This window comes from Rana temporaria, chromosome 4 (assembly GCF_905171775.1).
Source record: "Rana temporaria chromosome 4, aRanTem1.1, whole genome shotgun sequence".
Taxonomy (NCBI): domain Eukaryota; kingdom Metazoa; phylum Chordata; class Amphibia; order Anura; family Ranidae; genus Rana; species Rana temporaria.
In genome coordinates this window covers 174,983,357-175,000,399 of record NC_053492.1, presented here as the reverse complement: position 1 = coordinate 175,000,399, position 17,043 = coordinate 174,983,357, and the positions used below count along the sequence as shown (strand labels likewise).

General features: G+C 42.8%; 1 protein-coding gene across 1 annotated transcript in view; it reads right to left on the bottom strand.

Annotated features, from left to right (window-relative positions):
* Positions 1-17,043, bottom strand: part of NAALADL2 (N-acetylated alpha-linked acidic dipeptidase like 2) — a 1,143,792-nt gene that overhangs the window by 586,995 nt on the left and 539,754 nt on the right. Inside the window, exon 4 of the mRNA XM_040349390.1 lies at positions 5,814-5,936. Coding sequence (XP_040205324.1) covers positions 5,814-5,936 — 123 coding nt within the window. The remainder of the gene's footprint in view (positions 1-5,813; positions 5,937-17,043) is intronic.

Below are 17,043 nucleotides of genomic sequence, written 5' to 3'. Positions count from 1 at the left end.
TTTGCGATTTGGCACTGCGCCGCTTTAACAGACAATTGCGCGGTCGTGCGACGTGGCTCCCAAACAAAATTGGCGTCCTTTTTTCCCCACAAATAGAGCTTTCTTTTGGTGGTATTTGATCACCTCTGCGGTTTTTATTTTTTGCGCTATAAACAAAAAAAGAGCGACAATTTTGAAAAAAATGCAATATTTTTTACTTTTTGCTATAATAAATATCCCCCAAAAACATATATAAAAAACATTTTTTTCCTCAGTTTAGGATAAGTATTCTTCTACCTATTTTTGGTAAAAAAAAATCGCAATAAGTGTTTATCGATTGGTTTGCGCAAAATTTATAGCGTTTACAAAATAGGGGATAGTTTTATTGCATTTTTATTATTTTTTTTTTTACTACTAATGGCGGCGATCAGCAATTTTTTTCATGACTGCGACATTATGGCGGACACTTCGGACAATTTTGACACATTTTTGGGACCATTGTCATTTTCACAGCAAAAAATGAATTTAAATTGCATTGTTTATTGTGACAATGACAGTTGCAGTTTGGGAGTTAACAACAGGGGGCGCTGTAGGAGTTAGGGTTCACATAGTGTGTGTTTACAACTGTAGGGGGTGTGGCTGTAGGACTGACATCATCGATCGAGTCTCCCTATAAAAAGGGATCACTCGATCGATGCAGCCGCCACAGTGAAGCACGGGGAAGCCGTGTTTACATACGGCACTCCCCGTTCTTCAGCTTCGGGGAGCGATCGCGACAGAGCGGCTATAAACGAATAGCAGTGCCGTCGTGCCGGATCGCTCCCTGCGGGAATCCGACCGCCACATGTAGCGGGGGGGTCCCGATCGGACCCCCGGCCCGCGGAAAGGCGGGGACGTACCTGTGCGCCCATCTGCCTGTACGTGCCATTCTGTGGACGTACATATACATGCGGCGGTCGGCAAGTGGTTAAAGAGACATAGATATACGATGTATGGTAAAACAGCAATTCATGATAACTTCAACAGACAGTAAGTTATACAATCATGTGCAACTGGTCACATAGTAGCCTCAAACGAGTAGATTCACAATCTACTGTATATCCTCTACATGTTTTGCAGCTAAAAGCCACTTCTACAGGAGTGTTATACATAGTATCATCTACAACAAAGCAAAAATGTAATTATGCCAAAATATCAATAAATGGGACTGAGGGAAATTAAGTCACAAATTGTTTACCCAAGACAGACCAGAGCCAACATGAGAATCAAGGTAGATACACCACAGGGGCTCCCTCACAGCGGACACGGGGGGGCAAACTTGTAAGTATGTCAGTGCAACAATAATTGCTTAAAATAAATAAAATATAATGTGCCAGTTGCTTGGTAAATATATCTGTGTCAAAACTGTGGTGTAGGGTGGTAGACAAAGCATTTGGGAGCCTTGGACCCCAAGGGAGCAATATAAAGGTTGGCGAGATGGGATTTTTGGTTTGATAACCTTGTCCCCTAAAATAAAGCAAAGCAAAGGGAGGGACAGGTACAGATAGGTGTGTGGAAGTAGGAAAAAGGTTAAAATAGGAGGAGGAAAAAAAAGAAAAGCGAGAAGGAAAGGGGGAGGAAAGAGGAAGGGGAGTATTTATTTTCAGCAATTATTGTTACACTTACATACCTTTAAGTTTTGCCTCCCATGTCCACCGTGAGGGAGCCCCTATGGTGTATCTACCTTGATTATTATCTGGGCTCTGGTCTTTCTTGGGTAAGCAATTAGTGACTGCATTCACCTCACTACCATTTATTAATATTTTGGCATAATGACATTTTTGCTTTGTTGTAGATGATACTATGTATAACACTTCCTGAAGAAGCGGCTTTTAGCTGTGAAACATGTAGAGGATATACAGTACATCGTGAATGAAATATCTTCAGCACTCGGCTGCTTGTCTAACTTATAGTCTGTTGAGGTTACCAACATTGTGCATCTATGTCTTTTTAAACTATTTTGTACAAATAAAATGTATATATTTTTAAGATTTTTGTTTAATAATTGGATACCAAGATGGTCTATTGTTCTTCCTACTGGTGGTTTTGCAGGGGTCACCCCTAGTTACTCTTCCCTTAAATCCATTTTGGGATGATGGTACCCTTATAATCTTCTAAATATGTACACGCATAGAGGCTTACATGCTACCTATCAGATTAATAAAATCTAGGAAAAATATAGCATATAAAAACAAATAATATTTCATATACTGTACCATTTCTACACAAGCCATGTTGTGATTTAATGTTAGTAAAGCATACCTGATCCCGGAGGAAGTCACGTGACGCAATGCGTCGGGTGGAGCCTTGCAACGTCAGTTCCGGTGGTGTTTAACCACTTGTCTACCACCCGCCATCATATGACGGCGGGACGAAGACCCTCTCGTTCTCGGCAGACGTCATATGACGTCGCTCCTTCCCGAGCCCCTAGGCTGCACGTGCCGCCGCATAACTGGAAACCCGATGCGTGTGCCCGGTGGCTGCGATGTCCGCCGGGGACCCCGCGATTGCCCAGTAACTGAGCAGGGCTGTGGATCTGTGTGTGTAAACACACAGATCCATGTCCTGTCAGGGAGAGGAGACTGATGGTGTGTCCCTTGTACATAGGGACACCGATCGGTCACCTCCCCCAGTCAGTCCCCCCCCCACAGTAAGAATCACTTTCTATGGAACACATTATCCCCTTGATAGCTCCCTAGTGTTAACCCCTTCCTTACCAGTCATATTTATACAGCAATCAATGCATTTTTATAGCGCGGATCGCTGTATAAATGTTAAAGGTGTCAAAAGTGTCCAATGTGTCCACCGCAATATCGCAGTCATCATAAAAATCGCAGATTGCCGACATTACTAGTAAAAAATAAATAATAATGCTATAAATCTATCCCCCTATTTTGTACCTATTTTGTAGCCGCTATAACTTTTGTTATATCAATATACGCTTATTGCGATTTTTTTTTACCAAAAATATGTAGAAGAATATGTATCGGCCTAAACTGAGGAAAAAAAATTGTTTTAAAAAAAAATTGTTATTTATTATAGCAAAAAGTAATAAATATTGTGTTTTTTTTTTCAAACTTGTCCCTCTTCTTTTGTTTATAAATAAAAACCGTAGAGGAAATTTCTATTTGTGGGGAAAATTATAAACATTTCATTTGGGTACAGCATTGCATGACCGCGCAATTGTCATTCAAAGTGTGACACCGCTGAAAGCTGAAAAATGGCTTGGGCAGGAAGGGGGTAAAAGTGCCCTGTAGGCAAGTGGTTAACGGAAGTACGGTGAGGAGACCTGTGTGTCACTACACCCATTGCTTTTTACTGCGTTTTTTATCCTTACTTGATGTAAGCAGTTTTTTTACTAAATACATTTACTTTTCATTCGGCAATATTGCACTATGGCTGTTCTTTGTTTCCTTTGAGCGCCATTTATACAAGAAGTGCCATTCCTTTGAGCAAGCTGTTTCCTCTATATATGGAATTACCGAAGATGTTTTGATGCCAAGTTTTGGACATAGCTTTTCGTCTTTGCCTGAAACCTGGATGCCTTTACAGATCCATCAGCCGGAGTCCTTATATGACTATCTGATGAGCCTTGGGTCATTGTTGGAGGTGAGCGGCCAATTCATAAATTTGACAGTCGATGTTTGTAAAGATGTTCTATTTGTTTCTTCTATCAAGTTATCCCTATGAGTGTTTTTGCCTTTATATGAACTAACTCCTACCATTGGGATTTAGTTGGACTTTATTCACATTTCTTTATTTATTTATTTATTTGTATGTTTGGATACTCATCATATTCATTATTTGAGTATATTACTTTATGGCACATTATTAAATAAGCACACCATTCCCATATTTTTATTTTACAAAGCATACCTTAAACTTTCAATCTGCAGCCGCTGTGATTTTCTGCAAAATTCAAAGCAATATGGCAACTTGGAGGTGTTTTGTACAGTGTTATACAGAACCTGGAGGTGTTCTGTACAGCATTGGTGTACAGAATGCTCCAGAAATTGGTTTCATAAATATTTTTGTTGTGTTAAATATTTTGTTTTCTTATTCAGATATTAGTATGAACTAACAAGGAATATTAATGTATTATGTACCGTATCTCTTTAATATTAGCGGGATTGTTAGGCTATACTACGGCTTAGATGAAAGGATTCCGGTGTTGCTAATTTCAGGTCCATGCAAGATTTATTATTATATAATAAATATGATTGAATTGGCTTTCGTTCTTGTAATACCTGTTGAAGGATCCTAATGAATCTGATACAGTGGCTCGGATTCAGATACAAGATACGACGGCGTATCTCCTGATACGCCGTCGTATCTCTGAGTGCGGGCCGTCGTATCTATGCGCCTGATTCAGAGAATCAGTTACGCATAGATAGCCCTAAGATCCGACTGGTGTAAGTGTCTTACACCGTCGTATCTTAGGCTACATAATCACGCTGGCCGCTAGGTGGCGCTTTCGTATAGTTGCGCGAGGAATATGCAAATTAGGTAGTTATGCTGATTCAGAAACGTACGTCCGGCCGGCGCATTTTTTTACGTCGTTTACGTTAGGCTTTTTTCGGCGTATAGTTACGCCTGCTATATGAGGCGTAGCTAATGTTAAAGCGGTAGTTCACCCCCCCCCCCCGACACATTTTACCATCGAGACAGGCATTGTAGCGCGAGCTACAGTATGCCTGTCCCGATTTTTTTAACCCCGGACTCACCTTGGAATCGGAGATCGTATTTTTCGGCTCCCGCGGGGAATGGGCGTGCCTATGGAGAGGGAGGATGATTGACGGCCGGCCCTGGCACGTCACTCTCCCCGAAGACAGCCGGAGTAGGTCTCGGCTCTTCACGGCGCCTGCGCACAGGCTATGCGCACGCGTCGTGAAGACCAAGCCTATTTCGGCTATTTCCGGAGAAGCGTGACGCGCCGGAGCCGGCCGTCAATCATCCTCCATCTCCAGAGGCACGCCCATTCCCCGGTATCTTCAATCTACGAGAACAAGGTGAGTACGGGGATAAAAAATTCGGGACAGGCATACTGTAGCTCGCGCTACAATGCCTGATTTTATGGTAAAATAAAAAAAAAAAAAAATTTTCGTCGATAGGGTGAACCCCCGCTTTAAGTATGACCGTCGTTCCCGTATCGAGTTTTGAAAATTTTACGTTGATTGCGTAAGTCGTTCGCGAATAGGGCTGGATGTAATTTACGTTCACGTCGAAAGCAATGACGTTTTGCGGCGGATTTTCGAGCATGCGCACTGGGATTTTTTCACGAACGGCGCATGCGCCATTCACAAAAAATGTAAAGTACGCGGGGTCAAATTTAAATAAAACACGCCCCCAACATCCCCATTTGAATTAGGCGGGCTTACGCCGCCACACATACGCTACGCCGCCGCAACTAAGGGCGCAAGTTCTTTCTGCATACGGAACTTGCGCCCAAAGTAAGGGCGGTGTAACATATCGGAGATACGTTACGCCAGCAGAAAGATCCGCTGATCTTTCTGAATCTGGCCCCCTATATATATCAAGTTGAACAATATAATCAATTTATAATCAGCTTTTTAAAGTAAGGTCCATGTGGTAGGGTCCACAGAAAAAACACTATTTAACTGATTTTTGGCACACTTACCAACTAGCCAACAAAAACAACCTTGCTATGTTTAAAATGTTAACTTAAAAACCTAAGGTTTTAGTTGCACACTTTTTCAAATACATGACACTGTCTTGTCAATTAAGTGTGGTCCTTTTCATCAAGGTCCATTTGTGAGGAACATATAACTACAAACCTTGTATATTAGGGGTAATACTCCCAGCTTTAATAAAGCAATAGAATTCCTTGAAATATGTTTTGCTTTGGTCACACTTTGTAAATCTTCTATTGTCCCATATTGCACATCAATGACTTCACCCTAAATGAGAGACAAACAATATAAACTCAAAGTAACAGGGAAAATTATTTATGCATGTTATTCAAATTATTCAAAATAACGCATAATATATATTTTTTTGTATAACAACAGTATATACAGTAACAAAGTCTTACTGTCTAAGCGTGAAGAAAAGGAAGCCATTCAACTATCTTCATACTGTTCATATTATTTATAGAAAATAAATGTAGCGCTAAATGAATAAAAATGTGTAGTATACAATCCCTATAGGGAATGACACTAGTGAATAAATACAACAACATTATGTGCCATGGACGAAAATAAAATTATTGGAATAGTGAAGTTATGTAATGTTGCCTTATGAGAATTGGTATGTCTAATCGCCATTAGCAACTGGGAATAATTATATATATATATATATATATATATATATATATATATATATATATAATTTAGGATAATTTTAGATGTGTAGTGTGTAGGAGATGGTTCCTGAAAAGGGTTAACTGTACTGACAGTCTAGTGCCTGAATATATCTATTTAACACTCTCCGTTTGATATGCATGAATGCTGGGCGACTAGGTGTCACGGAGACGGTCAGTCTAACTATACCTTCTTGATATACAAACAAGCCAGGAAGAATTTCACAGCTGGAATCTTAGACTATACAGAGCCGCCTTGATTGGCTGTACTCTTCCATGAATAGCCATTGAAGGGAAGATAACAAGCTTAGGTTTAATTAATTTAACTTCAAATCTAATTATCACTAAAACTCATGTAGGAGGATATGGCCCATATTTGGGAGAGACTCGCCCAAGGGAGGGGGAGAGCTAACCATAGCCAATCATAGGTAACATAGGTAACATGTGTAAGTCAATAGGAAAGGGGCCATAAAAGAAGGAGCCTCAATCAGAGAGGGATGGAGAGGGATGAGGTGACCTGGGCCCAGGCAGTCATTATTTGAGGTAATTATCAGAGACCATCTCCCAGCACTTACCATATACTTGCTTTGTCATAAGTTTTTTCTGTTTGATATTTGTAGTGTGATGTACATACTTTGTATTTGAAACTAATATTTACTCCCTTGCTTAAGACTGTAAATGTATGCGGTATATTAGATAGACTAATAACATAATTCTCTAATAAATGCTTATTATGTTGAAGCTTTCACTTCTGGTCAAAAGAACTCTTATTTAAACCATACATCATATATGTGAGATACTAAATCTTAAATGTATTTTATTAGCTACAGTAATCACTCCAATAGTGAAAATGTCCATGGGTATAGGAAAAAGTCCACTCCAAAATCAAAACTGGGATGGAAAGTGACTGAAACATGAAGAATCTTAGGCCTCGTACAGACGAGGGGACAGTATGCTGAAAACGGTCCGCTGGACCGTTTTCAGCAGACATGTACCCTCGGAGATTTCTGTCTGATGGTTGTACAGACCATCAGACAGAAATCCGCGCGGACAGACAGCGCGGTGACGTGTCCGCGATGATGACGCGGTGACGTGCACGACGCTGGAAGGTCAATGCTTCCACGCATGCGTCGAAGTGATTCGACACATGTGAGGGATGGCGGCCGGTCGGACATGTACGGTGAGTCTGTACAGACGACCAAACATGTCCGATGGACAGGATTCCAGCGGACATGTTTCTTAGCATGCTAAGAAACATTTGTCCGCTTGAAAACGGTCGGGTGGACAAATGTCCGCTGGAAACCTGTCCGGTCGGCTGTACACACGACCGAACATGTCTGCTGAAACTGGTCCGCGGACCAGTTTCAGCAGACATGTTCGGTCGTCTGTACGAGGCCTTAGAGGCACTCAAAAATGTGCATATCCACAACTGATGAAAGAAGATGGGTGCTCTTACCGGAACCATTTGACACACATGCCATATGGCAGTGAGTCGAAAAGGCTTGAGGTAACCAACTCCTGGGACTCCAAAAAATATACAGGAGGAATCCGGCTGGAGCCTAGTAGTAAATTGAACCAAAGAGGCTGATGTCACCCAATTCCTGGACTCCCAAGAATGTGCAGGGAAAGTCTGACTGGAACCCGATGGTGGATCGACCAAACAGATGGTCCCAGAAGGTAGATGTTCTCATTAAAACCACAAAGGAGATGGTAAAACCAAAAGAAGCGCCATATGGTGCAGAACAAGCAAGGGGGATCTGTATGATGGACGCACGTCCAAACTAGGAGATAGTGGGAGCATAAAAAGTTTCTGTTATAGAGTTATGCAAGGTCAACTGGAAGTCTATACCCAGATATTCAGTGCAAAAGACTTGGAGTAGTTGATTTTCAGATTTGACAAACGCTAAAAATGATCGAGAACTTTCATATGGTTAGGATGGGATGTCAACGGAGAAGAATGAAAAATAAAAACATTGCAAATTCTGCAATCTTGTAATCCCGAGTGCGTACACATATGCCCTTAAAATCAGGGTGAGCTTGAATGCAGTGGAGAAGGGGTTTCAGTGTAAGGATGTAAAGCAGGGGGGAAAGAGGGCATCCTTGTCTGGTCTCATTTTGGATAGAGAAGGTGCCCGACAAGTGGCCATTAACCCTAACTCTAGCTCTAGGGCTGGCATACAAGGAGAGGATGCAGGTTCTCATACATGTCCTGATACCCAAAGCACCCAGAACCGCCTCCATAATGTCCCAGGCCACTCTGTTGAATGCCTTCTCAGCACCCATTGCAAGAAAGAAACCCTCTTGTTGGCTAGAAGTAAGCCAATGATGCAAATTCAGTGCTTTGATAGTGTTGTCCCTGGCTTCTCTGCCAGGGACAAACCCCACTTGATCCAGACCCACCCATGCTGGAACATGGAAGGACAAACATGTCACCAAGATCTTAGAGAACAACTCGCATCCACGTTAAGAAGAGAAATTGCATGATAATATGCAATGTTGGTAGGTTCTTTTCCTTCCTTTAAGAATAACCAAACTAAATGCCTCAAGGAGGCTCCCTGACATGCAGGGCACAGTAGACAAGGAATTGAAGGCCTTAAGAAAGCCGAGACCAAGGAGTCAGGGAACACTTTATAATATTGTGCCGGAAGACCATCTGGAACTGGACATTTACCTGGTTTCATAGTCTTGAGAGCAAGTTTCCATTGTTCTTCCATCAGAGGGCCCTCCAAGGCCTCAAAGTCCTCTGTCGTTAAGTTGCCGACCAGCCACCATCGTTTTACTGCTGCAGGTTGGCTCCCCTGCGTGAGAGCCCGTAGCTTTACGTCGGCTCTCACGCAGGCCACTAGTTACAGAGCGGGGATCGGGAGCTGTGTGTGTAAACACACAGCTCCTGGTCCTGTCAGGGAGAGAAATGCTGATCTTCTGTTCATACAATGCATGAACAGAAGATCAGTCATTTCCCCTAGTGAGTCCACCCCCCTACAGTTAGAACACACCCAGGGAACATACTTAACCCCGTCCCCGCCCCCTAGTGTTAACCCCTTCACTGCCAGTGGCATTTTTATAGTAATCCAATGCATTTTTATAGCACTGATCGCTATAAAAATGCCAATGGTCCCAAAAATGTGTCAAAAGTGTCCGAAGTGTCCGCCTTAATGTCGCAGTACCGAAAAAAAATCGCTGATCGCCGCCTTTACTAGTAAAAAAAATATGAATAAAAATGCCATAAAAATACCCCCTATTTTGTAAATGCTATAACGTTTGCTCAAACCAATCAATAAACGCTTATTGTGATTTATTTTTTTACGAAAAATATGTAGAAGAATTTGTATCGGCCTAAACTGAGGAAAACATTTTTTTTTATATATTTTTGGGGGATATTTATTATAGTAAAAAGTAAAAAATATTTTTTTTTAAAAAAATTGTCGCTCTATTTTTGTTTATAGCGCAAAAACTAAAAACCGCAGAGGTGATCAAATACCACCAAAAGAAAGATCGATTTGTGGGGAAAAAAGGATGCCAATTTTGTTTGGAAAACATGTCACACGACCGCGCAATTGTCAGTTAAAGCGACGCAGTGTCGAATCGCAAAAAGTGCTCTGGTCTTTGACCAGCAATATGGTCCGGGGGTTAAGTGGTTAAAGCAGTGGGACTATGTTGTCGTAAGAATTTTCGTATCAACTCCGCTCTATTATTCACTTACTTCAGATTAGATTTGCTGGGCTCTAAGTTATACAGCTTACTGTAGAAATCATGAAACTGTTGAGCAATATCCCCATTTTTATAGTGGGTCACACCCGATGTATCAATAATATTGTGAATTGTGGAAGTAAGTGTGTTTTGCTGAGTAGCCCTAGCCAGAAGTCTACCTGGTTTATTCCCTTGTTCATAGAACAATTTCTGGGTTAAGATATTCCGGCAGCGCTCCCTTTTAAAGAGTTCTTCTAATAAAAAACTATAAACCTTGCTAGAAGGCATAAATTGGGATAAAATCTTAGGTAAAAAGAACATGGAGGAGAGATGGGTTTGCTTTAGGAGCTTATTAAATAAGGGCATTGTCAGGTCACCTGCGGTCAGGTGACAGATGCACACCATTGGGGTCAGGAGTGCACCGCTAAGGTAGTGGACCCTAGGGCTGACTGCTGCAGACAGAACACTGGGTGGCTAAGGAAGGCAGGTCCACTGGAGCACTAACAGGGATCCCACAGGGAGCTAGAGCCTAAGATTCCCCAGGGCGTGGAGTCTAAGATCCAGCAGGTGTTCACCAGAGCCTCTAGTGGTGAGGCTGGACTGGGCTGCAACTGGATCCAGGTTGCAGACCCCAGAGTCCCCCCGATCACGCTCACAGTAGTCTATAGAGGATAGAGTGGAAGTAGCAGCTCAGGATACAAGAGATAGTGAGGGGATAAGCCAAAGGTCGGGGCAACTAGCAGACAAGGATAAACAAAGGACACGACAAAGGTCAAGGTCACAAGCAGACAGAGATAGTCGAGAACAAGCCAAGATCGGTAAAACAGAGACAGATGTAGCACACGGCAAGCAGGACCTCTAACACACAATAGCTTAACAAACACTGTTGATCAGCACGGCTGGCTTGCAGTGCACAGGTTAATATAGAGTTCCCTGATAGGGCCTAGGTAGAGCCATGCTAGAGGAGAGATTACTTAAGCAGACAGATGAGCGTACCTGGCCTCAAATGCCGCATACACACCATCACTTTATGTGATGAAAAAAAAACGTCATTTTCTGTGAAGTAAAAAACGACCTTTTTGAAAGTTCAATATTCTAAGACGAAGTTGCCTACACACCATCGTTTTTCTCACAATGTTCTAGCAAAGCGAGGTTACGTTCTCACCACTTTTTCCATTGAAGCTTGCTTCATAACTAGCTTCTGGGCATGCGCGGGTGTAAAAACGTCTTTTTAAACAACGTTTTTTGCTACACACAGTCAATTTCTGTGAAGTAAAAAACGACGTTTTGAAAAACGACACATAAAATTGAAGCATGCTTCAATTTTTTTTGGTCGTTTTTTACAAGACATAAAACGACATTTTCCCCCACACACGGTCAATTAAAGTGACGTTTTTAAAAACAACGTTTTTTTTCATCACATAAAGTGATGGTGTGTACGGGGCATAAGGTGAACACATGGAGGAGGTAAGCTGACAGACAAACATTACTGCAAATCCATGACAGGCATTAGCCAATGCATCCCATTGGGTAATACATTTTAAAGAGCAAACAAAAGTCCTTAATGGCTTAACGCCAATGTAAAAATGCATATAAAAAGCAAAGGAGAAGGCATTCAAAAAATACAAGGTTGAGGGATCATCATCAGCATTTAGACATTATAAAGAATGAAACAGAAAGAAATGTAAGAATGCAATTAGGGCAGCTAAGATAGAACATGAAAGACACATGGAGCGGGGTGTGGCCAGCAGCCGAGGCAGATGGCTGTGTAGTGAGAGAGCTCCAGAGACCCACGCTAATCCAGCTCCATCCAGCGACTATCCGCAGCGATCCAGGGCACGACAATGCCTGACAATACTCCCGGGCTCCCCTGCGGAACAATGGGCAAGAGAAAAAACGAAAAAGGCCCGAAGAAATTGACAGACTTTTATCCGTCGGCGAGCACGCCTAGGCCGCAAGATGGCGCCGAGGCCTCGGACTCGCAGTTCGGCCCGCGCCGCAACGGGAGCGGCGGATCAACCCCACAGCACGGGCAGAGCATCTACCCCTCTCACGATGCCAGCGGAGGATCATCGCCAGGCACATCTCCCATAAACAGCCCACAGAAGTTGGCGCAGAAAAGATCCACATCCCACACTTATGCAGGTGAGCCTGGGGACGGGTGTAATTCGCAGAACAGTACTAGCGTTTTTGTTGAACAGCTTACTGAATTCCCCACTACTGGACAGCCCCTTAGCGATACAGTCATGAGAGACATGTTGATCACTCTCAGGGGCTCCCTGCACAAAGATATGCTGCTATGTGTTAACCAACTGAAAAGGGATGTGTCTGCAATAGGGGACAGAGTCTGCCACGTGGAGGAAAAGATGGGGGATTTCACAACAGCTCACAATGCGCTAGTAGATGCCCATAATGAAGCAGAGAATGATTTGCAAGCTATGAGAGAGAAATTAACAGATTTGGAAGATAGGTCGAGGAGAAACAATATAAAACTGAGAAGTGTGGAGGAAGCTGTAGCCCCGGCGGAGCTGCACTATTATGTTCAGGCCTTCATTACAGCCCTGCTGCCTGACACTTCTCCCACTGAAGTGGTTGTGGATAGAGCACACCGTCTCCCCAAGCCTAAATACCTGCCAGAGGGGGTCCCGAGGGATGTTATAGCTCGCATCCACTTTTTCCATGTCAAAGATGACCTCATGCGATACTCCAGAAAGAACCAACCGCTGCCCGGGCCATACTCTGGCATTTCAGTATTCGCTGACCTCTCCAAAAATACCATGCTAGCGCGCAAAAACCTGTCCTCCATGACCAAAATTCTTCAGAACCACAAAATCCCCTACTCATGGGAATTTCCTACTAAATTGCTCATAACAAAGGACAATCGCACCTACGCAATTACTAATATTGATGATGGGATTATCCTAGCTAAAAAATGGAATCTGCTTCCAGAAGATGTTACAGCTCCATTGCTGGACCGAAACCCCTCAAAAATTGCAGCGGAGTGGCGTCAGAAATGATTTCTATGAAACTGTCTTATCTTACTTATCCCAATTCCTAGCATAGCTGGATGTGGGTCTCAGGGAGGAATCCCCCCCCTCAGGTTTATGGCGAAAATACTCGCACATAGTGATATCCTTCACTTTACCTTTTTGTTTGTGTTTCTATTATTTTTTATGTTTTTTTTTGTGTGTTTCAACTACACCAAGGGACATCTACACCGCAGGGAATCTATCTACAAGACGGCTGAGATTCATCAATGCTTTCAATATCATGAAGGTCTGGCTCAGGACTCTTGAAGCAACAGCACCACCTTCAGTTAACTTTAATCTATTACTTCTGATTACTGGAACTTTATTAGCTAATATGGAGCATTCCCATATACACCTAAGATGACACTATCGGTCAGATCCTCTATGTGGAATGAAATGGTCAGACTCAAGGGAGATGTCTTTGTATACAGGAGACGCACTTTATGTCATCTAAAGCTCCCAGATGTTCTCACAAAGCGTACCCAAATGTTTTCTAGGCGAACGCTCCAGTAAAAAAAGAGAGGAGTCCTAGTGGCCATCAAACACTCTGTCGCATTCCAACTCCACGACCTCATTTGTGACCCCAATGACAGATATATAATAATGACTTGCGACCTAAATAATGCCCCGTACACTTTGGTCAATCTGTACGCGCCGAACAGAAGACAGCCAACATTTTTGAACTCCCTGCTTAAAAAAGTGGAAAGGGTCAAGAAAGGATCTCTGCTTCTGTGCGGCGATTTTAATAGCGTTCCAAACCAAGCTATGGACTGCTCTTCACCACCAATTTCTCGAAGACTTGAACTTGGCTCTCTTATTTCCGACCACAACCTATATGACACATGGAGGTGTCTCCACGCCTCGGAAAACGACTATACCCACTACTCATTCCCACACCGAGCGTACTCTAGAATAGATTTAATTCTATCAGACCTGCCTTTATTGCACAGAACGCTATCAGTGTCCATTCACTCCATAACATGGTCGAACCATGCTCCTGTATCTATAATCCTGCATGATCGAAACTCAGCATCTCCCGCCTACCTATGGAGAAACAATGTGGAACTACTCTCTAATGCTGCCCAGGCAGGTAAGATTGCTTTACAACTGAAATAATTTTTTATGTTTAATGACACTGTTGATACCAATATAGCATCCTTGTGGTGCTCGCACAAAGCATTTAGTAGGGGTATATTAATTCAAGCAGCGGCTAGGGAAAAGAGGAGGAAGGCTAAGCTGTTGAGTGGATTACTTGAGGAGCTTAAGGCATTGGAAATTCAACATAAACAACACCCATCTCCCAGTTTGGAAGCCAATTTGTTTTCCTGTAGACATAAACTTCGCCTATTACTGATTAATACCCACCAAAACCACCTTAGGAGAATCAAAGCGACATACTATGCACATGGCAACAACGCAGGGAAAGTATTAGCTAAGTACTTGAATAAGCGCCAACAACAAGCTAAATTACCTCACATCACAGACCCTCACTCAAACGACTTAGTATACCATCCGACACATATTGCCAACGCATTTATGAAATATTACAGAGATCTCTACAACCTACATACGGATCCCAATACACCACAACCCACTGAATTCAGTATCAATTCGTTCCTCATTACACTCACCTTACCCACACTCCAGACAGATCACCTGTCCGTACTTAATGCCCCGATTACCATAACTGAAGTAGTAGACACTATCCAAGCCCTTCCAAACCAAAAGGCCCCTGGTACAGACGGCTTTTCTTCAGAGTACTATAAAGCCTTCTCGCAAATCTTGGCTCCATATCTATGTACCCTATTCAACAGCGTTGCCTCCTCCTCAACATTTCCTGAAGAGATGCTTCAAGCTACCATTGTAACCCTACCCAAGCCGGGGAAGAAGCCTGACTCCCCACAAAATTTTAGGCCGATTTCACTTTTAAACACAGACCTAAAAGTGTATGCGAAAATTATTGCAAACAGGTTAGCATCTATTACCCCATATTTAGTTAAGCCGGATCAGGTGGGGTTTGTTAAAGGGCGTCAGGCCCCAGATGGTACGAGACGTTTGTTTAACCTAATGCACATTCTAGAAAAAAGGAACACCCCAGCTGTGTTTTTGGCACTGGACGCAGAGAAAGCCTTTGATAGGGTGCACTGGGGCTATCTCAGGGCAACCCTACAGAAATTCGGCATACAAGGCACGATTCTGTCAGCAATCTCCGCACTATATACCTGCCCATCGGCTAGAGTCTTCTCGTCCAGTAATGGCACGCGCCAGGGGTGCCCACTATCCCCTATAATTGTCACCCTAATAATGGAACCACTGGCTGAAGCTATTAGGATGACTGGAGAAGTATCGGGGGTCCCCATAGCAGGAGAGGATCATAAGATAGGTCTCTTTGCAGACGACGTGGTCCTGACATTGACTAATCCTACTTCCTCCCTGACGAAAGTACAGGATATTTTACAACAATTTGGGGCAGTGTCGTACTATAAGTTGAACATCACCAAATCGTGTATCTTACCTATAAATCTATCTAGGACCCTGACTGCAAAACTCAAGGCAAAATTCCCATTTCAGTGGATGAAGGACTCACTGGCATACCTGGGTATAAAAATAACTTACCCCTCTTCAAGGACTTACAACATTAATTACAACACGCTTCTTAATACCATTAAGACAGACTTAGCGCATGTCACAACCCTAGAATTATCTTGGATAGGTAGAATAGCAGCATTGAAAATTACCCTATTACCGAAGCTCATCTACTACTTTAAAACCATTCCGATCATAGTCCCGGACGCGTTCTTTCTGACAGCAGACAAACTGTTTCGTAAATTTATTTGGCAAGGTAAAATCCCTAAAATCACGTTTACCACGCTCCAAGGAAACAGGAAAACGGGGGGGATGGGCTTCCCGAACTTGCGAAACTACTATAGAGCAGCAATTCTGGACCAAATGAAGGCCTGGTTTGACCCAGACCTGACTAGACTATGGGTCAAAATAGAAAAAGCAGTCATTAAAGGTAGGGACTTACCTTCTCTCCTGCTGGCCAAATTGACGACCCTGCCTCTGACAAAAATCACACTACCTTCAATAGAAGCCACACTTTCAGTGTGGGGAACTGTCCAGTCTAGTATAGATGCATCTACTAAGAATAGGCGTACGATCACTGACATCTTGACTGTAAAACACCTGATCCCAGAGATATGGACTATCTCATGGAAAAAGGACAACTTAACTACCGTCCAGAAAGTATTAGCCAGCCACCCAACTATACATTCGTACTCCTATACGCAATTGCAACACTTCCAAAAGACACACTCGACGACACAATATGACTTACCGATAGACGTGTGGGCTTACCGCTGCATGAACCATGACAGACCTAAAGGATTATCTTGGTTTTATTCCCTCCTGCAGTATACCAAACTCCCCTCCAAGACCTCACATATGACCAACTGGGAGAAAGACTGGGGCACGGTCTTCTCCATAGGAGAATGGAATGCCGCGATTCGCCTGATATATAAATACACCCACTGTACTAACCACTGGGATAATATGTTAAAGATATTGCATAGGTCATACCTCACTCCAGTCAGGTTGGCAATGATTTTTCCCTCAGAGTCGCAGCATTGCTGGAGATTGTGCGGCTCTAGAGGCCATATCACTCATATATTGTGGGATTGTAGGCTCATACGTAAATTTTGGACAGATGTTTTTCATTTAATTTCTTCTGTCACTGGTCATAGCATACGCCCCAACCAACCACTAGCCCTCCTTAATATCAATGCTACCTGTATTCCATCCCAATTAAGGAGCATGTCCATACACATATTCATAGCAGCCCGTCTAACTATTACCTCTAAGTGGAAATCCACGCAGGTGCCTAAAATTAGTGAAGTTATTCAAAGAGTATCTACCCAGTACTCCTATGAAAAACATTTTGCTATCCAATCGAACCAGTACCAATTATTTAAAATACAATGGCTACCT